This window comes from Pelobates fuscus, chromosome 10, assembly GCF_036172605.1.
Source record: "Pelobates fuscus isolate aPelFus1 chromosome 10, aPelFus1.pri, whole genome shotgun sequence".
Lineage (NCBI taxonomy): Eukaryota > Metazoa > Chordata > Amphibia > Anura > Pelobatidae > Pelobates > Pelobates fuscus.
Window position 1 is genome coordinate 138,318,286 of NC_086326.1, and position 26,083 is coordinate 138,344,368.

The 26,083-nt window shown below is 42.6% G+C and overlaps 1 protein-coding gene across 2 annotated transcripts in view; it reads left to right on the forward strand.

Moving 5' to 3' along the window:
• LOC134574503 (LIM domain-binding protein 3-like) overlaps positions 1–26,083 on the forward strand; it is a 57,917-nt gene that overhangs the window by 15,336 nt on the left and 16,498 nt on the right. For both annotated transcript variants that reach the window (XM_063433609.1, XM_063433608.1), the window contains 4 exons: positions 4,190–4,237; positions 5,941–6,086; positions 17,666–17,987; positions 20,867–21,047. In XM_063433609.1, coding sequence (XP_063289679.1) covers positions 4,190–4,237; positions 5,941–6,086; positions 17,666–17,987; positions 20,867–21,047 — 697 coding nt within the window. The remainder of the gene's footprint in view (positions 1–4,189; positions 4,238–5,940; positions 6,087–17,665; positions 17,988–20,866; positions 21,048–26,083) is intronic.

Genomic DNA, 26,083 nt, shown 5'->3' on the forward strand with positions numbered 1-26,083 from the left:
GGGATTTCCCCTCTGCTGGAGACTGGTGAGGTCGGTGTGGAGGGGTGCGACATGTTGCAGGCCTCAGATGCCACGTGGGAGGTCAGTGCTGTCGGTGTTGTCAGGTACTGCTGCATGGAGGCAGTTATTTGAGCCTGACGTGACCCTGATTGCCTGGGGGTGCTTGCCGCTCTGGAGTTCTTCCCCATGGTTGGCTTTGGCTGCTTTTAGAGGTGCTGGGGATGGTGAGGGATTGAGGAGCTTCGGTTTAAGCCTCCATTGCTGTTGGCAGTTCCCCCTTTATGTATTTAAATGTTTCTATCATATCCCCCCGTCTCGTCTTTCCTCCAAGCTAAACATGTTAAGATCCTTTAACCTTTCCTTGTAAGTTTTATCCTGCAATCTATGAACCAGTTTAGTAGCCCTTCTCTGAACTCTCTCTAAAGTATCAATATACTTCTGGAGATACGGTCTCCAGTACTGCGTACAATACTCCAAGTGAGGTCTCACCAGTGTTCTGTACAATGGCATGAGCACTTCCCTCTTTCTACTGCTAACACCTCTCACTATACAACCAAGCATTCTGCTAGCATTTCCTGCTGCTCTATTACATTGTCTGCCTACCTTTAAGTCATCTGAAATAATTACCCCTAAATCCCTTTCCCCAGATGTTGAGATTAGGACTCTATCAAATATCCTATACTCTGCCCTTGGGTTTTTTCATCCAAAATGCATTATCTTGCACTTATCCACATTAAATGTCAGCGGCCACAACTCTGACCATTTCTCTAATCTACCTAAATCATTTGCCATTTGGCTTATCCCTCCTGGAACATCACCCCTGTTGCAAATCTTAGTATCATCCCCAAAAAGACACATCTTACCATCAAGACCTTCTGCAATATCACTAATAAAAATATTAAAGAGAATAGGTCCAAGTACAGATCCCTGAGGTACCCCACTGGTGACAAGCCCAAGCTTCGAATATACTCCATTGACTACAACCCTCTGTTGCCTCTCACTCAGCCACTGCCTTACCCATTCAACAATATTGGAATCCAAACTCAAAGATTGCAGTTTATTGATAAGCCTTCTATGTGCAACAGTGTCAAAAGCCTTACTGAAATCTAGGTAAGCAATGTCTACTGCACCACCCTGATCTATAATTTTAGTTACCCAATCAAAAAAATCAATACGATTAGTTTGGCATGATCTCCCTGAATTATAGCCATGTCCTTTTGCAGGAAATAAATGGATATAAAAAAAGCTTAATCACAAGTGAGAACAAACATTTTAAAGTACAGAATTCACAGAGCAATGAGCTCTCAAACCCCATCATCCCTATTTTTTTTTAATATAATTTTAATACATAAAATACATTTTTTAATTGTTTTATTTAAGTGGCACACTATCTTCTGAAAGTAACAGCACAAACATATTAGATCAACTTGTGATTCACCTTTAACAAAATCGAGCTTGAGTTGTTTCATTGCGGCTTCAAACATTCTGGGTTCTATTTGGTTTATAAAAATGAATTATTCTCCATAACAGTTAAATTACAGAATAAATAAAGAAATCGCATGAAAAGTCAAACCAAATTCACCTGAATTACCCCCAAATCGGGGCAGTTAACCCAGGTACTGCTAAGGAATGAATCCAAAAATAACCCCCAATAGCATGAAAACTAAAACAAAAAGGGCCATTGCTGCATAAACATCCAACAGTCACACGGTTAAAATAGTTCTAATAACTTTCATAGTTATAAATGTAGCAGGAGCCTCTAAGCATGTCAAATCATACAATAAATTAGAATTGTCACACCATTGAATAAAACATTGAATATCCTCAATACCTCAATACCCTAATGTCCAGCCCAATGCCTTAGCAGTAAAAGGAAACAATGGGATAAAATGACCTCCTACTTTTAATGAATTTTACAGAGAACATAAATAAAGTTAAATAAAAATATACATCTTCCTATTACCTGACTATGCATACTATAGTTAAGATGCAGTTTAAAGAAGGAAGAAGCTCCACCAATCAGGAGCATTTTATTCTGGGCTATGGAGTATGAGCTTATCCCATATCCTGTCCAGCAGAAGTTTATGGGATATGTAGCTTAGCCCCATCCATAGTCCCTCTCGTCACATAGCAAGAGACAAACTACTTTGTAACTAATAGCTGAGGCCGAGGCTCCTCCCTGCTTCCGAGGCTGCACCGCACACACAACTTGAACACCATTGACACAGACAGTCGGAAGTTGAATTGACAGGCTATAGTTGCAGAAGTATTTACAGATTACTGCAGTTATAAGGCAGGGTATGCTGTGCATCATCAACTTTTCAGAAATGCAGATAGTGATGGTGCTTTCATCTATTAAACATGACCTCTTCAATCTGTGTCCCATGCAGCAAATCTATAATGTATTTGGTCATGTTGCCCCCTTTTTAACATTACTTACGAGCCACTGGCAGCACCTTGAGCATCATTATGGAGTAACATAAGAATTGTGCAGCCCTTTATCATTCACATGATTCTAACATAAAAAGAATGAACCTGGCTGTGTATGAACTCTGCGCACCGCTGGCTGTACATGGCTAAGGCCACATTAAATGGCATGGAATGCTTGTGTTTTATTAGTAAACGGACAGTCTAGCTACTATTTAAAGAGTTAAAAAAAAAAAAAACACCAGTGGTAAAATTCTGATATCACTAGGGACGATTTATCAGAGTTCTCTCTTCTAAAAGGTGGTGCAAATATGGAGTCATCAGCCAATGTTAATTTCTCACTGTAGACCACTTTGTAGAACAGAAAACTCTGATACATTTCCCTAATGACTCTCTGTTTCCTAAGGCATGCAAAGCCCAGTGGTATTTTAACATACCTCCAATGGACAAAACCGTAATCAATTTTGACTTGCTCTTCTTTTTTTCCCTTCCCAACGTCTCCAACGGGTAGACAAAAATATAAGTCTGCTATGCTGCCGCCTGCCTTGGAAGCCCTATATATATCTCCTATATTCACTACTTCACCTCTACTCAAGAAGAGAAAAGTACAAAAGAAAACTGGTGTTTCTTCTCTCCCAAGAAACCTATACCGGAGGTACAGCTACGGCAGCTGGCTAGATATTAACCATTTCGTTCCTTCAGTGCTAAGAAGCGAGCTTACCAAAGAGCTTGATGTGTGGCTATCTTTTTAGCACTAAAGGGATGTGAGTGGGAGGTATACTCCTGCTCAGCTTGTGCGCTCTTAGTGGTGTTTTCAGATGTGAGGTTGACGTAACGAAGCTCGCTTTTTAATAAACGCTAACAACAAGCTTCTGGTGGTGAATTTGGTTTCTCTCTCCAATAATTATCATTCCATCGAATTACCAGATTTCATTTTGAGCCATAACATCAATCTGCGTATGAAACATTGGCCAACTTTCTTTGCAGCCAGGAAACCTGCAGGAAATTATTGGTCTGCCACTGTTTGGCACCATCGCTCGTCCTTCGTGTGTCTAAAGTGAAAGCTGTATGTCGCATCATAACATTCACTCTGATCGTTCATTGTACTTGCCAATGTTAAATGTCATTATGTTGTAGGAACCCCGATAGAAATCTCAAAAAAGATGCAAAAGTATTGCTTATGTGTTAAGCATATTAGAATCATACATGATTAACAATTAATTCAGCAGCAAAAATATTGTTAGCCATATTATTTGATGGTTTATGCAAGTGTAATCAGAAAGGTACGTAAGTATAACAATTTAAGGATCCATGATCGAAACACTAAGAAGTGTGAAGAAGCACTGCAGAGGTTCGTAGCATAAAACACACTTTAGAATGTCTGGTTCTTATTTTGACATTAATAGATATTTGGACCTAAATCTATATAGCGATGGTTTATTGTGTCTAGGTCTGGTCAAATTGACTCACAGAGCACATTATTTAGCCCTTAGTTTTACTCTCCAGTAGATCGTTCTGCGTTTCAAGGTTCTAAAAATATGTTTGAGCTGATAATTTTATGTCACCTGAAAAGCTATATGTAATGATTGGTGAATTGTGAAATGTCGAAGGTTTAAAAATTCAGGTTTTGTGTCCTGTTACACTGTTTACTGTATTGACTTGTGTTTACATGTCTAGTATCTACAGTCAACGTGTGGATGACTACCACCGGTTTAAGTTTGTGAATGCACTGTAACAAAAATAATTTTTATGCTTCTTTTAGCCTCCATCAGCAAGGTTCTTTCTCCAGCAGCTTCCAGTCAAAAATGAGGTATTTCCAAATCTGGTTATGTGTTCTGGTTTTCCTCATACGTTCTTCCCTTTTGACCCCTTTTGCTATTGCTTTATGATAAGGACTATGTTGCATTGGGGATGCAGAAAATGAAAATGAATTAAAAGGGAATCCTGACTAAAGCGGCACTGTCACCATCTGGGGACTTTACAGAATATGCAAAGACCCCTGATGATGACATCACTATTTGGGGGAGGGAAGAGGGGGGTCCAGTGGCTAGAGGGGCAAGGAAAGATAAGTTATACTTAACTGAATCTGTCCCTCGGGGGCACCACCATCTTTCTCTGGTGGGAGCTCTTCAGGCGGCGGCAGGAGCCGACATCACTGCTGACCTTTGCGCATAAGCAAGACCACAGGACTTTCCATGGACAGAGCCAATTGCCTGCATCCGTCACTAATTATTGGGGGTTGATACTTGTATATATACTGAGACTAAATAGTCCCTAATTTGTCTCGGAATACTGGGTTGGCATTTCAGTGAAATTCCATCACAGTCAAAATTAGTATTTCATAAAGATTCTATCTTTATGATACAATAGTTTTTTGGAGGGTGGGGTGACAGTGCCCCTTTAAGCTACCAGAAAGATCATAGCTGTAGAAGTATATGCCAAATTATTCCAATGTTGCTTGGTCACAGTCAAAACTGCCCTAGAGTATAGCATGGTGACTATACTAGGTACATTTTCTTGCAGTTCTCCATGTAGGTAACCCAATTGCACTTCATCGTCCCAGGAAGGAAGTGGGTGAAGCAATTTTAATGTGGACAGAGTTACATTTGTTTTGCCATAAATTAAAGGCAAATCTCATATCATGACAGACGTGGTATGCTACACATTTGCTTAAGAAGACTTAAGTCCATCAAGATCAACCTTTAAACATCCCCTATTAAGCTGCTGATCCAAAAAAGGCAAAAAACAACAACAATTTGTTCTGACATTAGGTTGGTGCTAATCTAAGTGTTGACGTTGTAAGATTAATCTATTGTATTTCTATCAAACTGCAATGCATTGTATAGTTGACCTTAAGTTATACATATTTTGAACTGTTTTCACAAACCTAAAAAAGGATCAGTGATTAAATTTATGCATCCTACATGTTTGTTTCCCTTGTTCCAATCTTTCAATAATGAGTTGTATGATAAATGTAAAGTGTTCTGTTCAAAGGAGTTAGTAACATGTACCATATAGACAGTAATTCAGTTGATCCATTTAAAAACCAATTTGATCCAAGGAGACATCTGACTGCTATTTTGGGGTCAAGAAGGAATTTTTTCCTAGTTTGTTGCAAAATTGGAAGCGCTTCAGACTAGGATTTTTGCCTTCTTTTGGATCAACAGCAACAACATATGTGAGGAAGGCTGGACTTGATGGACGCAAGTCTCTTTTCAGCTATGTAACTATGTAATAGCTTAAAAAAAATGATTAGGTAAGTCAAAAATGTCCTTTATTATATTTTATAGTAAAACCTGGTCCATGTAAAGCTGAAGAGACAACAAGTAGCTCCCCAGCTGCTACTGAATTACCTCAATTATGATTCTAAGCCAGGTGGAAACATGCTGAGTTGTAGACCTGCAACTGCCTATTGACCCCCCGATATACTGAATAAAATCAATCCACACTGATGCGTACACAGACTGACGTACTCCATAATTTAAATATGCTTTTTTTTTTTTTTTAATACAGTGCCTCTAGCCAGTCAGTTTCTTCAGTTACAGCTGCCAAAGGTCCCACCCCATTTGGAGGTTACAATGAGCCACCAGCTATTGCATCTAAGCCACGTGTGGTCACCACTGCAAGCATCAAGCCTTCCGTCTACCAGCCCAGTCAAGGTAAGACAAGCCTTCAGAAAAATTGGAAAATAATGATGCTGTCCCTGCATGAATTACAGCTTAGATCTAGACCTAACGCCTAGCGCTAGACTACCATGTATTCTGCAATATCTCCATTCTGTCATTAAGATGTTTCTGATATTTCAGAATCATCTGAATAATAAATTACAACAATCTGAGTAGAATGTGCGCGTGTTCCATCCCAAGTCATAATTGAATAGTTAATGCAGGAGTACCGCTGGTAAAACGACTACTCTGAAAGGAAGTTAATAAGGTGGGAGGGAATTGGGACGGTCTTATTGTGGACCAAGTAATGTTTCTTCCAGATCATCAGTTAGAGAAGGTACAAAAATTGGAGATCTGTGAGAATAGACGCAGAAAGAGCAAACAAAAATAAAAAGCTACATGGCTGACATATTTATGTCAGTTAATATTGTTACTATACTTAACCCCTTAAGGACCAAACTTCTGGAATAAAAGGGAATCATGACATGTCGCACATGTCATGTGTCCTTAAGGGGTTGAAGGATATACCGTTGTGTCGTGCATTGTCTTGTCTAAGTTGTATGTTTCCCTGTTACTTCGTATAAATGTGCCTGCTCCCCGTTTGTTTTCCACAAAGGGAATTCATTCACCTCCCGAACGGGGACCACCCCAATACCTCATGTAGAATGTTGGTTTAGAACGTTCGCACCTCGTAACAAGGTGTCAAAACTACAAACCACAAAATGGCAGCCATTTCGTATAGCTGAACGCCATCCAGGGGAGCATTCGCAGATTGCTTCCCACCTCATTCGGTTCCCCTTTTCTAGCACTTTGGCTCCCATGTATGAAGGATCCTGGGAAGAAGACTCCCTGTTCCCGGAAGTGGGACACCCTGTGTTTGAGAGATAGAGAGAGCTAACAAACATCAACTTGCTAACAAATGTGTAAATAACAAGAAAATATAAAGTATATTTATAAAATATTCAAAAAAAAAAACCTATAAACATTTCAGTCATAAAAAGTAGATAGAAAGGGGGCGGGGCTTGATAGTCGACCAGGACAGTCGCATGGTGCGGGAGCTTCTCAGGGAAATCCTGTTATCGGGCCTTAAATTGGACTTTTTCACCCCTGTTTTGACTACAATCTCTGGCACCTTTTGGCCCACAGCAGGCAGACACAGCCCATAGCAGACTATTTGAGGCCAGCAGTTACGCTCAGGGAAATCGAGGCGGCCGCTTCTTAACCTTGATCCGAAGTATGCTTGTTCCGAGCCCTGTTTCTCCCTCTTTGGACCGGTGGGGCTTATCCCGGTCCCCACTGGGGTTTTGGTCCCAACACCTAGCCAAGATCTACCCAGCTTGGGCAAACCAGAGAATTGCGGACTGGAGATCAAAATGGCCGCACCGTTGAGGCCTGGAGCTGTGGATGTCTCCACGCGGTCGCCTATACTAATGGAACCACTACTTACAGCATTTGACCGAATCTGTGACCTATTCTGGACGAAGCTCCATGAAAGGGGACTTACCTCTCTTCCTGTCGAAATTTTAGCATTCAGGAGCCGTCCTGTTGTACGACACCACAAGCCTGAGCATCCCCCACGTATCTCAGGAGAGGCGCAACATGGTAGAAGGCGCAGGAGACTGCCGCGAAGGAGGGTCTCTCTCCATCGAAAGCCACATACCTGACACACATCGCATGCGGAGGTACAAGCTCCTTCAGCTCCAGCGAGACTCACCGGATCCGGAGGCCCTCCTCATACTGCCAGGGAAACTGAACCACAAGTATGCGGGCTCTGGTCGACGCCGGGACTGCTTTTCTGCGAAGCAACAACTTGGCCTCTCGGAGGGCTTGGGCTCCATTGGGGGGGCTGCAATGGGACAGCCGATGTTAAGGGAAGCCGAGCTACTGTTTTTCTAGAAATAGATTAGGTGGCAACTGGACACTAACTACAGCTTGGCTGATTTATTGCTGTTTAATTATGCAGGTCCTCAACAGCCATAGTCTACACACACCCAGTGGCATATGCCTATAGAAATTCTCTACAGCTATACAGTTCTGCAGTTTCATATAATTTTGCATACACTCATCTTAATAATATAGAGCTTCTTTCTCTCTTTACTACATACAGTGCAGCTAGGCCGACATTCCCTAAGTTTCGACTATTGCATTGACATGTATCTCACTGTGAAATGCTTTGTGTCAGTATGTTTGTCAAACAATGCACTACAAAAATAATGAGTTAGAAAAAAAAAGAGTTGATTAAAAGAAAAGATAATCCTTTTAAAGACACTGTCAATAAACCAGTTATGACACCATAATAACCTTAAACCATTTGAATAAAAAAAAATAAAAAAAATCTGAAGCTGCAATTAATATTAATGACCAGTAGATGGCATTACAACACCTTCAACAAACTGGTTTTCAAAACAAAATAGTCAAACTTGGTTTCTATATATTATAAACAAACACACATTTTGCAATGTAACAAATATAACAGTGCTGTGGAAAGCACAGGATTGTGGGTGTTGTAGTCGAACAACGGAATGCCTGTAGTTAGACATCCTTGCATTGCAAGGGGACCATTGATAAACAAATTCTGTTGTGACAGGCAAGACGCAAGGTCCATCCCTCACAGCTTTAGCCGCAGCTAGTGACACAGATATACTTTTTTGCTTCTCATTGGTTGGAATGGAAGATATATACAAATCCTAAATACTATCCCAGTGTCATGCTGGTTACAAACGTACATACAATATACATGCAGTGTCCCCGTCCCCTGGGGTTGAGACTGCCTCTAGTGGCTGTCTTCCAGGCAGACACTGGAAGCACTTCCTGCTTTTTAATGGAGTTTGACTCAGTGAAACGACGCTGGACATCCTTACACTCTGCGTATTTAGATCTCCCATAGAACAGCATTCATCCTATGCTTGCGATTGGGCATGCCTTAATGTGCCCACGGCACATCCACATAATGTTCCCCTTCAGCGCTAACCTCAGAGAAGGCACTGGAACAGGGCCAGATTAAGAGCCCAGTGGGCCTGGTGCTGACAATTATGATGGGCTTATTTACAGAATCTTATCGACCAAAAACACTAAAACAATCATACTTCCCAAGCATCATATATCTGATAGAGATGATATTGGAGGGAAACTCAAAGGATGCAGCTATACGAAAACACATTCTATGCTAATCTCTCTCTAATTTATGCTTTCATGTTTCAAGTAAATCCATACCCCTAACATCAGTGTCCAGTGGAGCAGGAAGTCAATGGGAGGGGTAAAAGGGTGTGCCACTGGCATGCGAATCACATGGCCAGAACTGCCAAAAGGGGCGAAGATGCTCAAAAAGGGGACATGTCTGTCCAAAGAATTGGAAGGCCAGCCTGGCATGAATGCATGTCCGGCTGCCCACCAATCATGCAGGCTGTCCAACTAAGGGCATACTATGCAGGCAGCACCCTGAGGCAGCACAGCTTTACATAAATGCGTCTAATGATGTGTTCGCTCCACGCTTTCTAAGGACTGTCCCCTAGCACTCACATGTCCATTTGTCTCCTTACCTTGTTACTAGCAGGCAGAAGCTCCTGGTATATAGTCTGGGACAGAGAAAAGGTGTATGTAGTGAGTGTAGAAGAAAGGGAACATGCCACAATGTTAGAGAGACAAAAGTCTGCATTATCTAAACTAATTTTATTGTCAGCCTGTCCACACAAGTCTTGTTCCCATGCATCTATCTTAAGCTTCCAAACTTAAAGGGACACTATAGTCACCAGAACAACTACAGCATTTTGTATTTGTTCTGGTAAGTAGAATCATTCCCTTCAGGCTTTTTGCAGTAAACATAAGAGAACATAACTGCATGCAGAGAACATAACTCCAATGGCCACTCCTTAGATGGCTGCTAGAGGTGCTTCCTGGGAAAGTACTGCCTAGTGTGCAGCACTGCCATTCAGTGTCTCCACCCTCTGCATGCAGACACTGAACTTTCCTCATAAAGATGCATTGAATCAATTTTTCTTTATGAGGAGATGTTGCCTAGTTGACAGTCTCAGCCAATCCTATGGGGAAGCATTGTCATTTGCTCAGACCACCACTTCTGATGATGTCAGCAGACAGTGTCAGTTCAGAGGCAGAGCCTGCAGCTGCAGACTTGAATACAAGTAAGATTTTACTATATTTAGGGAGGCAAAAGAGGGCCAGGGGGGCAAGAGGTTGGTTTAAACATAATACATAATTGTGTTCCTGACCCTATAGTGTTCCTTTAAGAAAGAGTATGTGAAGAGTAGTTAGGGTTGCCACCTTTCTTGGAAAAAGATACCAGCCTTAATAATTTGTATAATTAATAAGTTATGTGTGACATCACATGATGTAAATCACAAGGAGTGACACAAGAGAAAATTCTGTAAAATCACCAACAAACCACTTACAGTTTGATTCTGCTGTATAGATGGATTGCTCCCAGTGTCTTCCTGTCTCCCAGTGTTTCAGTCTCGCAAGTCACACAGTCTCTCAGTGTCCCTATGTATCACAGCGTCAGTGTCCCTACGTCGCCCAGTCCCCCAGTCTCCCAGTGTCTCAGTGTTCTCATTTCTCCCAGTGTCCCCATGTCTCAGTGTGTCCCCATGTCACTAGGATACTAGGGGACACAGTAAGACATGGGTACACTGAGAGACCCAGGGACACTGAGACACTTGGGGACACTAGGAGACATGGGGCACTGAGACACTTGGGGACACTGGGAGACATATGGACACTGAGTCACTAGGGACACTGAAACATGGGGACACAGACACTGGGAGACACAGTAAGACATGGGTACACTGAGAGACCCGGGGACACTGAGACACTTGGGGACACTGGGAGCCATGGGGACACTGAGACACTAGGGACACAGGCTGGGGGACATGGGGACACTGGGAACATGGGGACACAGCACTGTGTCCCTAGTTTCTCCCTTTCCCAATGTCTCAGTGTCTCCCAATGCCCCCATGTCTCACAGTGTCCCCTAGTGTCTCAGTGTCCCCATGTTTTCCAGTGTCCCCAAGTGTCTGTGTCCCCAGGTCTCGTAGTATCTGTGTCCCCATGTGTTATCTAGTGTCCCCTAGTGCCTCAGGGTCCCCATGTCTCCCTGCTGCCTTCCCCCCCCCCCATCCCTCACTTACCTGAGCTGTAGATCTGCTGTCTGGATTCTCTGTGCTGTGTAGCTGCTCCCCCACAGATTAGTGAGTAATAGAGAGAGGCAGGGAGGGATATGCTTTAACTTCCTATAACTGCCTCTCTCCACACACAGTGACCCCTACTGGCCGGTGCTGGTATTGCAGAATAATCTCTGTTTATACTGAGAAAAATACCTGCATTCTTTTTTTTTTTTTTTTTTTTTAAATGGGCCTATTCCATGGGCCTGGGCCTGGAGCTGCAGCTCCATCAGCCCCTATGTTAATCTGGCCCTGCACTGGAATAGGGGGGCAGGGGGGGGTTAACCCTTAATTTGCTGTTGGGGAGGAGGGGGCACAGTATTCCAAAAACTAAAGTGGTCCTAATATCATAAGTTTTTGCTTCACCCTCCGAGGCAAATATCTCTAGTCCACAGTCAATAACACGCCCTTCAATATCACTCGTTCTTATGTGATGGCACTTGAATATTCTGCTCCAAGTTCTGATATACAGAAGGCTTTAATTGTGCAATATATATTATTAGGGGATCTTCCACCTCTCCTCCAGTTTGTGGACATTTTCTCACCTAACACGCTTGTCCCAAAGTGCTATTCTCTAATATTGTCTCTGCTTATTACTCTTTACTGTATGGTGTTCTGCAAAAAAATGTGATAAAATAATATTGCACAGTATATAGTAGACCAGAGACATAAACTTCCACCTCACCTCTGCTAATTAAGCAATATTTCACCTTTATGTGGGACAAATCATCATTAATGCTTAATACTTTCATAATCTGCGACTGCTGAGTAATATAAATATAACCTGACCACTCTCTTCATTTCCTAATTTATTCACAATAAATGGAATATAGAAAAATAGTCCCCGCTCGCGTGCACGCACACACACACACACACACACGCACACACACTCTCTCTCTCTAACACCTTTTACGTCCAGTTAAGGAAAACGTTAAAGTGAAAACACAAGACAAAATGTCTTTTATACAAATATATGTATAGGTGGTGGAAGTGCACTCATTCCTAAGTCATGGGATTCAGGGTGCTCCATGGATAAGTCCCAGTATCAAAAAGGACCAATTGTAGTATTAAATATAGAAGATAATCTAGGCACTCCAATGAATTCCAAAATAGAGGCAAATTTTTACTGGAACAAGAAACCAAAAGGCAACGTTTCGACCCCTAAGGGGCCCTTGGGGTCGAAACGTTGCCTTTTGGTTTCTTGTTCCAATAAAAATTTGCCTCTATTTTAGGAATTCATTGGAGTGCCTGAGTTATCTTCTATATTTTATACAAATATAGACACAATTCATGAATATATGATATATAATAATCTATATTAGAAAGTACTCTGAATCTCCACTAGGTGTCAGGAAAATATTTATTTTCCGTTTTTAGACTCTGGACGCTTTGTAAGGCTTTATAACATGTGTTTTGTGTAACTGCTTTAGATTGGTTCAAATGAACCTCAACGGAACATTAAATTAAAACAGAATCCTCTGCACTCGGCAAATAGATGTTTAGGTGGTTTATTCAGCTATCAGAGTGAAAGGCAACATTAAACACGTTACATGTCTTCCTCTGTATTTAGCTAGACCATCTTCCTCATGTTTTCTATAGAGTAATAAAATCTAAAATGCTGTTGTCTTTCCTGAGAGCGTAAACGATTCTAGATTAATGCTAATGTGTTATGCCCCTGAGATTGGTTTATTGAAAGCCAGAATATTCTTCCCCGTAGTATTAACCCTTTCCCGAACCTGTTATTTAGACAGGCGAGTGGCACAAAGCCCGCAGACATTAATATAATGAATGCTAGCACTGGAATTACACATATTCTTAAACCAAGTGTTTGTTTATATTTTACTTTCCCACCTTCTGTGTATTACAATACCAAAGCTTGGGTAAATGGTAAATGTATAGAATAAATAACTGTAAATGAACCGGGGAAGCATCGGCAAGGCTGAGAGGAAACGGAGCAGACAGCACCCATACAAACCCCCCACAGACCTGAACGAGCAGGTGACTCAGGACTCTTACCGCAATCCAGCTACACGGCTGCAAAAGACATATGAGGAATTTAAGGCAATGCCTGCAGATAAAGACTCTAAGCCAGGACTTTATAGTTTAGCGTTCCCTACTTAACAATTTATTATGTTTCCTTTATTATGGTTCCTTTATTTGCATTTTATCTTATTATTATATTTACATGATGCATAGAGCTAAGGGATGGGTGTCTTGGTACGAGAGGCATAGGCAATCCTTTCTCGGGCACTAGAGACCACCAGCCTGACCCAATAGGCTACCACCAGCGGATACATGCACCCATTATGTTATTATCCCTCGTTAAGTTACTTTAATATGAGTGAGCCGTATGGCACTACTTGACCCACCAAACACTGTTCATTGTATCTCACTTTATCTGGAGCACCCCACTGTAGCACTGCCCGACATCAGCAGCGCTATGTTGTCAGTTTGTCGGGAGTCATTGACTCATTGACTCAGTGGTAACCCATAACTTATGTCTCCCACCTTGGCTTGGATGCCGCATATATACCAGACATGCTGACATGCAGACGTAGCTACTCGTATTGTGATCCCAATAGTTACTCGACTTGCAAACAGATAGGCCTTCAAGGGACACTGTAGGCACCCAGACCACTTCTGCTCATTGGAGTGGTCTGGGTGCCAACTCCCACTACCCTTAACCCTGCAAGTGTAATTATTGCAGTTTTTCATAAACTGCAATATTTACATTGCAGGGTTAACTCCACCTCTAGTGGCTGTCTATTAGACAGCCACTAGAGGTCACTTCCTGGGTTCTATCACAGGTTTCCTGTGCTAGAGCGTCGCTGGACGTCCTCACGCTGTGTGAGGACCTCCAGCGTCGCTCAAAACCCCATAGGAAAGCATTGAAATGATTTTTCAATGCTTTCCTATGGGGAGACGTAATGCGCATGCGCGGAATTTCCGCGCATGCGCATTAGGTCTCCTCGGCCGGTGAGCGAGATCAGTCTCGCCCACCGGCCGACGTAATCACTAGGAGGAGCGTCGCGGAGGCGGAGACAGCGGCGAGGGACATCGCCGCTGTCCCAGGTAAGTCACTGAAGGGGTTTTCACCCCTTCAGTAACCGGGGATTGGTGGGTGGGAGGGAGAGGGACCCTCCAGTGCCAGAAAAACGGATCGTTTTTCTGGCACTGGAGTTTCCCTTTAAGGGGTTAAATATCCTACCCTTTATTAATACTAACTATGCGTAACTAAGAATGTATCAAACTATTTTCTTGTTATTAATTTTTATGTCTAGATGGACTCGCTTCCATGCCAACTTAGTATTCACTAATCGCTTTAGCAGTATGATATATGCCTATCTTTCTTACAAAAATGTGCAGTTTCTCTTTTAGACACTTCTGTCATTAAGCAATGTCATGATTACTGATATCCTGTGTATTATCTTGAAACACTACAAAAATAAATTAAAATTAAAAAAAAATAACTGTAAATGTTTACATTTGGATATTTTTTTTTTAGACATCCCTAAAAACAGGTATATTGAAAAAAAAAATAAAAAAAAAATTCCGAAATTATGAATAAACGGTTACATCATAAAACACTGTTTTTGGACAACGTAACACTTGCCATGCTGGGTTAAAACAAAAAATGGGGGGGCGGGGCCTGACCATCATGGCCGCCGGACGTGTTTGCTGCGAGCTCCCTGCAACTGCCGCGGAATACCACACTACTCACCGGAATGCCGACCCCAAAACTTACCCAACCGGGTGCCGAACCGACTCTAAGGACGGGGGAGAGTTCCGACCCGAGCATGGAGACAAGCGCACCGGACCGCGGCCAGATACAGTTCCAGCGGCCTACACACCTGCACGCCAGGCGAGTCCAACGGAGGGTGGAAACGGCCGTTCCTCCAGCCGGGGACCGCGGGTTATGCACAAACCACCCGTTCCCCCCCCCCCGGACCGGCGGGGGTTATCCCGGTCCACACAGCGAGCATGGCAATCTTCCAGACACTATGTCACACAGACAGCCCGAGCAAGGCCCACGAAGCACATCTAAGATGGCCGCCAGCCCGGAAAAGCTACAGCCACAAGCAAGCCAGGGAACTCAGGAGTGGCTGGTCTCTTTCAATGCCAGATTTGAGGCAGTGTGCCAGGACTTTTGGGAGCGACTTGCTCACAGACCTCAGGTGACACTGGCCCCTACTATTTCGAGGCCCCAAAATGCCCCTACAGCGATTACTCTACCGCCTCACTCAGAGCTCACCCTAAAGCAGGGTACACCCCTACCCGCACGAGGGAAGGGAAATGCCGGACTCCATGCTGGCTCTTCTTCCAAGCCGGGGACCCAAGTGGTGGTAACCCCCCACAGCCATCCATACACCCCAGGGGAGGTCCGCAACACGACTGACCCGGGGGCCCACGATCCTGGTGAAGGGATCAATGGACTGCAGGCATGGGTGCCCGCACAGGCCTTGGGCCGAAGACGCAAGACGTATGGACCGCGCAGTCCCTCAAGCCGTCGGCAGGACAGTGCACCTACCCCCCTCAAACAGGTCGCCTGGAGGGATGATAGGAGAACAGAGGTGCCGTGGCATAGACTGACCGTGGACACGCAGGGGCTACCACTCCAAGGAGTAGGCTGAAAACCACACTCACGCAAAAGAAGGCTGCTCCAAATTGCTGAACCCAGCGGCGGCCGCGACTGCAACCCACTTCTCATGCCTTGCTATGTTTATGCCTTGTTATGTTTCTGGTTACTGCTAGCTTAACTTATTCTCACTTGCTTTACAGTAGGGCAGACCGTAAACGAATCACCTATATACTTAGCCTACAAACATGACTGCTAGAATAAGCGAGTTTCGCATTTAGCATGTAACTTTGCCTGCGCTGGTACTGTGATAAACGGAGATTAAGTTATACCTGTCTGCTCCAAAGATACAACTCAGTCTAACTCGTTGAAATAAGCATTATTCATTTACTTTATTTTATTATCCTGTTTAGCTATGCACACCAACTTGTATATGAAGCCTGTCTACGCTATTTTGATCACTTTTGTTTCTTATCCAAGCTTGTAACATTATGCTTACTTGAATGTTTCAAAAAAAAAAAAAAACCATGGCAATCTTTCTTTGAGGTGCATTGTACACCATCTTGATATTATCTCGTTTTACCCCTCAAGTCCTCCTTCTTTCTCTTCTGTATCCCATGACGTATATGCCATAATAAAAGAAAGATTTACAAAAAAAAAAAAAAAAAAAAAAAATGAAAAGACTAGAAAATACCTTACTCTCGAACACTGAGGCCAAGTTCCCCTCAGCCAGATCTTCCGCTGCTGACATCACTCTTCATCGTCGGACGGTCTGTTAGGGAACAGGGAGGAACGGGTTGTGCCAGTGCAGCGTGTCTGGCACAAGCATGGTGGCATAATATGCAGATTTTGCACAGAATTATTATTAGCCACACAGAATTCTAACTTCGGTTGCCTAATGACTCCCCTGTGATGATGCCTGGGGTGCAGTTTATAATGCTGGCAGCAGAGAGATTAATCTATGGGCAGTGTTTCAAAGCAAAACTCTGCACATACAGACTCTAAGCACCATGACCATCACCGTAAGCACCAGATCAATGATGTGGTCATGGCACCTGGAGTAACCCTTTACTCTAGCCACAGTGGGTATGATACAGGATATAGAACAGGGATAGGCAACCTCGGCACTCCACATGTTGTGGACTACATCCCCCATAATGCTCTTAAATCCATAATGCTGGCAAAGCATCATGGGAGGTGTAGTCCAAAACATCTGGAGTGCCGACATAGAAGGTGCATGTCTGAACATCTGCTTGTTGACCAGCCTGGGAACCTCCTGCAGGCTGTGCGTGCTGCCCTGTAGCATGTTGGCAAAGGGCACTGAAAGAATGTGTGTTTTTGGCATGCAAGAAAGAAAAAAAATGTAGTGTGAGATAAAAAAAATAAAACATACCTTAATCTAAGAAATAAAAGTGCTGCATGATAGCTGTGTCTGCTTGGCATGGTAAATGTTTATTTTTCCATGAAATAAGTAGTTAGTGAGCTAATATCTAGGACAGGCTAGAACATACTGCACTCGAGGACAAAGTAAACCCCATTGTACCAGGTAGCAGACTATCACCAGCCCTCCTGCTTTCACTACTTGCTTTGGTATCTTCAAATGTATCTCAATAAGTATGTTAACACAGTGGAGGTTTTACTAGAAGACATAAAACAACCAGTGTAACTTCAAAAATGAGTTATGCTTGGAACATGTATGTGGGTTTTCTTTCAATTCTATTATTTAAATGTGGGATGTGACAGTACCCAGGTAACTGTTTGTTTTTTGTTTTGTTTTATATAACGACACTTGCATTTTTCTGCTTTTTTTTTTTTTTAATCAGGCCCTCCTCCAGCTTCAGTTCATACTCCAGCCCCTGCCTACCCAGCATCCCAGCAAGAGCCTTCAAACCGTCCTCCTTGGATAACGGACGATACCTTTTCTCAGAAATTTGCACCAGGAAAATCTACCACCACTCTTACTAAGCAGATTCTGCCAAAAGCTGCCCCACCTCCACCTGCTCCAATTACCACCCATGGCTATAACCCTCAGCCGGTTAGCCATGCCCCACCAGCACAGGTTCCTCGAGGTCTCATCCAACGAGCAGAGCGATTCCCAGCTAGCAGCAGGACCCCTCTCTGCGGGCACTGCAACAGCATTATCCGGTAAGCAGGTCCAAACTGCACTACGTATGATAAAACACAGACTAGTGGGGGAGAGAAAACATATACATTAAAATGTGTATTCTCTAAACAGGGAATTCTTTGAAATTCAAAGTGACTCTAATATTTTAGGCCAACAAAACTGAGCTCAAAACACAGCTGACTGTGATTATTTTTCAGTTTGTTTGTTTTGTTTTTTTTGTCCCTAGAATTTAAAATTCACTTTGAATTCACAGCAATAACTCTGAAAAAGTTTTCTTTGAGTTTATAGACACATTATTATTACGGCACACAGAACAAGTCTGATTGTATTGCTGGTTATAGGTAGAGGAAGTAATGGTAGGGAGCGATACTTGAATAAGTCACTGGCTATTGTCGTAGACAGTGATATAAGTTGTAAATAAGAGAATATTGTATTAGTAGTTGGAAGTGTGATTGAATAGCTTGTTGTGTCCTCAATTGACTCTGCCTGTCTGTGGCCAAGTATAAATGACACATGTCTACTAAAGAGGATGGAAACCCCCTTAGACTTAGAGTCCACTGTTGAATGCAATCAAAGGTTACTCTACTGGTCTCAAAGAGGGGATGGACTTAAAAGCATTTCTTGCAGGCAAACTATATCTGGATCTACCTTCCGTTGGGGTGTTCCGTCCCCATACATTGTGTGTAGATTTTCATGTTAGTCAAACTTAAGGCAAATATTTTATGGTTACCTTTTTCAAGGCAGAGGCGACTTAGTAACCGGTCCTGAGAAGGCAGGTCGAGTGGGCTCTGGAATATGAGAATTCATCCAATTGTTACTCAGAAGTGAGCAATCCTTGTAACTAGAAAGGTGTCCAGGATCACTGTCTTGGACCACAGAATATGTATTAGGGGACCTCTGCCTGTTTAACTGGGACTTCCCATGATGCCACCAACAAAAATAATCCCCTATGGGATAGATAAACTGGGAACGAAGGGGGAGGATAATTATTGGCCTATCGGGTGACCTAAGTAGGGATAGTGGTTTCCAAACAATGTTAACACAGAAAAATAGCGCCATACAATAGGTGCTGTGCCTAAAAAAGTTGGTATGCGCAGACATAAAAGGACTGATACGGGTAGGAGCAAATCTGGCCCAACAAACAAATTTGGGACCAAAATAGCTCCTAAGCAGCCGCGGAGAGTATATATTACATCAATTAATTTGCTACTCAGCTTTCCCTTCTAACTTGGGGGTAAGTATTCATGGTGGGCTACTTTCATTCTCCCTTTGTATCTCTTCTCTTATAGGTTCTTTCCATTTCCAAATGTATTTATTTTTTTAAACCTCTTTTATTATTGTTCATAGGGACACAATTCCACTATATCAAACCTCCCAATTAGAGGGTCCTGAGAAGTGGAACGCCAACGGGAGGGATGAAAGGGGGCGGGTCAGTGATGCATTAATGTCACTGGCTCCCCCCCAAAAGTCATCTATCATCTGTTAAATCATGCCAGACTGCCTGTCCACAACCTAAGACCAGCCTGTTTCAGTGTTCCATGCAGGGTCCTAGTGCCCTGAACATAGCACAAGCACATGATGATAATGCGGTCATGCTATGCTTTTTGGGGACCGTTTTCCTGGTCTCCTCAAAAGCAGGACACCAGGAAAGTAAGTCGGGAAGGTGGGACCGGTTCCACCGAAATCGAAACAGTTGGGAGACATGTTATTTTTTTTCTGAAATGAGGAGACAGAATATAATGCCTCAGTTATAATCACCAATGACGGGCATAAATATTGCATTTGGGGATTAGTTATTTTTCTTGCATATCAATTTATCTGGTTACAACAGCTAATTTAGAGAGTTAGTACCTTACTGCTGAGAGAGGAGAATTAAGAGCAAACAACCTTACATCTTTTACACTAAAGGCTATGGCATTTGCAGTGCGATACATATTAACATATTATCCATAGTAAATCATAGTTACATAGTTACATAGCTGAAAAGAGACTTGCGTCCATCAAGTTCAGCCTTCCTCACATTAGTTTTTTGCTGTTGATCCAAAAGAAGGCAAAAAAGCCCAGTTTGAAGCACTTCCAATTTTGCAACAAGCTAGAAAAAAAATTCCTTCTTGACCCCAGAATGGCAGTCAGATTTATCCTTGGATCAAGCAGTTATTACCCTACATTGAAAGATTATATCCTTGAATATTCTGTTTTTGCAAGTATGCATCTAGTAGCTGTTTGAACATCTGTATGGACTCTGATAAAACCACTTCTTCAGGCAGAGAATTCCACATCCTGATTGTTCTTACAGTAAAAAAACCTTTTTCTTTGCCTTAGACGAAATCTTCTTTCTTCTAGTCTAAACGCATGACCTCGTGTCCTATGTAAAGTCCGGTTTGTGAATAGATTTCCACACAATGGTTTGTATTGGCCTCGAATATATTTGTATAATAGTTCCCCTTTAAGCTGAATCATCTCTCACTGCAGATTAATGTATACGTTCATCATAAGAGAGTGAGGCAGGCATTGTGGTTATAAAATAAATCTTCAGGAAGAAAAGCAAATCAATATCTACTCAAAAATGAGAAGTATCATCACTGTCAACCAGACTTAATACTGTAAAAGCAGAATGATAGCCAATTCATCTTAGCAGGTCTTAAAGCCTCTGTTAAGGTATTATAAATAATGCATGCTCTAAATGATATACAGAACACTGTGGTTCATGCAGACATTCTATTGAGAAGAATGGTTTGCATGTTCTTGCTAAAAAAAAAAAGGAATAACGGTTACAAAAGCTATTTTTCAGCAGCTGTGTGACATTACGTTCATTACGTTCACTTTTTGTTTCCATGGTGATATAGCCATATAGCACACTAACCCATCGTTGCATGTTTTTTTATTTTCATTTTAACAGAGGTCCTTTCTTGGTGGCCATGGGTCGATCCTGGCATCCCGAAGAGTTTTACTGTGCCTACTGTAAGACCTCTCTGGCTGACGTGAGCTTTGTGGAAGAGCAGAAGAGTGTGTATTGTGAACATTGCTATGAGCAATTCTTTGCTCCAACCTGCGCTCGCTGCAACACTAAAATCATGGGGGTAAGAACCACCACTGTACAACTGTACTTCAACGGTCAAACAGAACAACTGCCCATGGCAGAGCCAATCTGAGCTTCACATAGCGCTTACGCACTTTTCCAGAGACTAGCAAACTAGTTTTTTCATTAATTTGGACAGTCCTGAGAACTTAGAGGTGGTAATATTAATGAAGGAACAGTGTAAAGCTGATTGAGTAAGCTGGGAAGTTGGGGGCATTGACAGATAATTTGCACTTTCAGTTAATCCTTCATCCAGCTTGGAAGAAATGGACATTGATAATGCGGTTGTCTTAATTACTCATTAGTAGTGTGGCTGGTTTAATTTTAAGCCAGGGTATGGTGCCAGAGAACTGTAGGCAACATAACCATTACAGCTGGCAGAAGTGGTTATGTGCTTAGAAACAGTGTTTTTGACTAGAATAACCTTTTTCTGGTAAAATGTACCTGCGATCTGAAGGCGAGGCCAAATTCTCCCTGCAGCCTGAGCTCCACCAGTAACCTCACTGTTCGTGACAGCAGCGGGAGGGACAATCCAGAGGACAGAATGAGGGAAGGACTTTACAACACAGAGGAGGAGGGCGTCTGTCACCAACATGGTATGCGTACTGACAACAGACGCCAGATATGCACCGTGTAATGAAATGCCACCAGAGATGTGTGCCTGCCATCTCAGAGAGGAATCCTCATTGAGACCCAGGTCATGTCATATCTCCCCCAGCTGGTTTCAGTGTGTAGGCCAATCTCCTAACACCTCCTCCTTCCAGGCAGGTATAGATCCCTCTGCCTGTGCTTCCTTTTTCCAGGCAGGCATCTACTCGTCTGCCTGTGCCTCTTTTGCCCAGGCAGGTATCGACCTCTCTGCCTGAGCTGCCTCCAACTAATTTACAAATGAAATTGCGGCTCTCAGGACTAGCTCTTTCTTGACATGTCCCTGGGACCAGAGACTAGTGCAGCCTGCAAGCAGGTCTGAAAATGTTGCTCCTGGAATTCCCCAAACAAACCAAACAGGACACATATTTCCCAGTGGGACTAGTACCCACTACTTTAATTTAGGCAAGGATTAGCCTTTGTTGACATAAACTTTAAGGACTCTCCAGTGCCAGGAAAACAATCCGACCACCCACCACCCATCCCCAGTTGCTGAAGGGGTGAAAACCCCTTCAGTGACTTGAACCTGAGACCCCCGCCGATGTCCCTCGGCAGTGGTTTTGGGTCGCTGCCGCTCCTCCCCTTCATCACGTCAGTCACACCGGCTGAGGAGACCTAATGCGCATGCGCGGCAATGGTCTGGGTGCCTGGAGTGTCCCTTTAATCAAGTAATTAGTGATGTCCCGAACTGTTCACCGGGAACCGTTCACTGGCGAACATAGCTTGTTCGAGGCGAACGCGGCTGGCGAACATATGCGATGGTCCGTCCGCCCCCTATTCGTCATCATTGAGTAAACTTTGACCCTGTACCTCACAGTCAGCAGACACATTCCAGCCAATCAGCAGCAGACCCTCCCTCCCAGACCCTCCCACCTCCATGACGAATAGGGGCGGACCGACCATCGCATATGTTCGCCCGCGGTGAACGGTTCCCGGCGAACAGTTCGGGACATCACTACAAGTAATATAATAGTCACTACATTGTTGAAATAACAGGTTATAAACAACATAATCATAATAGCTCATAATAACAGCAAAATATTTATACAAGGGTTTGGGAAGGCAAACACTAGCGCAGAATATATGTCTTTACCTGCTTAAGCCACAATAGGCAAATTAATGAGTCTTGCTATTTAGTTAATGCAGGTAACTGTTGCAACAAACAGGTGGTGTAGCAAACTCATTTCCAAGCAGCAGGTGGCGCTGCACAGGCTCCACAGCTAGACCGGCGATTACAGAAGACCTTCCCCAAATAACATTAAAATACACACCCTTCACCTATAATTGGCACAGGGGGACTTAACCATAAGAGACATCTGGCGCCCTACATGAAGGGTCAGACATATGCTCCCATTGATGGTGGCTATCGTCACACAGAGAATTGACATCAGCCTGGAACTCTCATTCCGGACAGACTAATGATGTTGGAGATACACCTCTGGCAGCACTTGGGTATATATTTCTGTATGTGCAGCACTTCCAACTGAAACATTGCACATCCTGACTCCATGCACCGTGACTACTTCAGAATGTTCTCAATACCGTGCAGTCAACAAACATGTTCGAGGACACTCGGGTTAAGAATGACGTGGTGTACAAACAACGATGTTATGAATATGTTTCAATATTCCTTTTTCTTATATTATTCTCAGGTGTGGCACAATTTGTTTAAGATAAAAGCCTGTTTTAGCTTATCCATGAATTCAAAAATGTTTGCAGCTTCAAAGAATTGCACAATGTAGCTATATTTCCTGGATCAGATAGAATAGATTCGCTTGTGTATGAGGTTCTGCTTAAACAGTAACTGTCACGGCACAGCTTTACTGCTAACCTTTCCTTTGACTTTTCCAGCCATTAAGAAATTAACTTGTGAATCTGAGCTGAATTAAGAAAAGTCTTGAATGTTCTTGTTACTGAGACCTCCTTGCGAGCAGTCATTTACTACAAAGTCATACAGTAATGGGGAAAGTCATTACTAAGCGAGTAAATTATCATCATACTCTTAGACTTCAGCACAACAAATCCCTTTACTTCTCCTAATCATATCTTAATCCTCAGTCCTTCAGCAGTAATGGTGTTGGGCTTAGGAATAACCCATGTATGTTCCATTGAAGCCATCGATAAAACCTAAACCTTAAACAGTACCTGTCACGGGTCACTGGAACTGCTAACGTACCTTTAAGTAATCATTATATTAAGTTTCAGAGTTTTGGCATCTGAATGGTAGGACGGCTGTCACTCTTTTCCTATATACGTATGGCAAAACGTGCCATGCTCACCAGATAAATGAAGGCAACTACCGTGCGTGTGCTGTAGTTGCTGTGTTGGAGAGCAGGAGAAACGCCTTTAGCAGGGTTCTCCTGCTCTAGTTTGTGACAGACAATCGTTTTAATTTCACTTTTATTGCCACAGAGCTGCAAAGAGAGGGTAATTGGACTGGCACAGTGACACCATACCCCCAATATCACTAGGCTTTTCAGTTACACCAGAAAAAATATGCTTTTTTTTCCCACCAGTGAATTCGAAAATAATATTTAATAACCAATGAATGGCATCATGGTTTCTACATGTTTCCATGGAGCATCTTAAGGCTTGTTGGAATATTTTACTAATTAGCAGATAACACATATTTACCAACTAGTAAATAGCATTTGTGACATGACTTTGCTAAATTCAGTTATATATGTCTATTTCTGCTGTCGTATTGGAGCGTGACACAAAAAAAGCTCATTTTAAATTCTGCTCTCTTTGAGCTAAACTGGTAGGCTGGGACATTCCTCCCAATGTAAGCAGTGTGAACGTTTTGCCCATCTTCCACGAGGCGTAGTGTGCTGTAAAAGAAGCTGTTCAAACCACATGTTATTGTATGGTCATGCAAATTACTCATTTGAGATCGTATAGGTTTGGAGTCCCAGAGATACCGGTCCCAATGTGTTGAGGACATCTGTGATTTGTACACCTCCAGTTAACTTCAGATTATGTCAATAAGTTTCATACTTCAGACAGACTGTCTAGATAACACTCCCAAGCTGTGAATAGACCCAACAGTGCGTTACAAGGTCACCATGCACTAGACTTTGTAGATTAAAAGAGGGCTGGCAGAACAACAAAAAGGAAAAACCCAGCATGACCCACCTCTCGCTATGTTTGATGGTTTGGATGAAAAAAAGAAGTGATTAACTTATAGACGATTTTACACGTGAGGTTAGATCACAGAGGGCATTACCAGTTGCAGAATAACATACCCTTAGTTTGGCACGGAAAACTACCATTAATAAATATTTTTATAATGCCGCACAAATAAGCAAATACATTTATATATCTTTAAATCTTGGGCTGATGTTTACTTACTTACCTGAATCTTGGGCAGATTTTCTGTTCATACCATTTAGGTGATTAGCTGGAGGAGAGAACTGACTGTGTAAGCTGGTCACTGTCAGCAGAAGAGTATTTTAATCAGAGAGACTCTTTTTCAGATGTAAATCGATAGATGGGACACATTTAGGATCTCTTTAGTGATTGCATTCATTATTATTATTAGACTTGGAAATACGTTTCGAACTGAGTTGCAATATGGCCAAATTGTCATTAACAAGGATCTATTGGAGGGCAAGTCTGGTGCCAGCAGCCACGATCATTCCAGCTCCAATAGCGTATATTAAAGTTGTTAGATTATATATGTTTATTTTTTTTTAACAAGGAAAGGTTAAAGGATCTTAACATGTATAGCTTGGACGAAAGACGAGACGGGGGGGATATGATAGAAACATTTAAATACATAAAGGGAATCAACACAGTAAAGGAGAAGACTATATTTAAAAGAAGAAAAACTACCACAACAAGAGGACATAGTCTTAAATTAGAGGGACAAAGGTTTAAAAATAATATCAGGAAGTATTACCGTATATACTTGAGTATAAGCCGAGTTTTTCAGCACATTTTTTGTGCTGAAAAACCCCAACTCGGCTTATACTCGAGTCAATAGTCTGTATTATGGCAATTTGCATTGCCATAATACAGACTGGGGCTGTGGGGGCTGTGAGAGAGCGTTACTTACCTGTCCTGCAGCTCCTGTCAGCTCTCTCCTCCTCAGCGCCGTCCGTTCAGCACCTCGGTCAGCTCCCAGTGTAAGTCTCGCGAGAGCCGCGCGGAGAAGGAGAGAGCTGACAGGAGCTGCAGGAGAGGTAAGTAATGCTCTCTCACAGCCCCCACTGAACTGCCAATGCTGGACCACCAGGGAAGGAGAGCCCCCCTCCCTGCCATATATCAAGCAGGGAGGGGGGACGAAAAAAAAACTATAATAATAATAATAACATCAAAAATAATGAAATTAACTAAAAAAAATAATTAGAAATAATAATATAAAAAAAAATAAAATAATTACAAAAA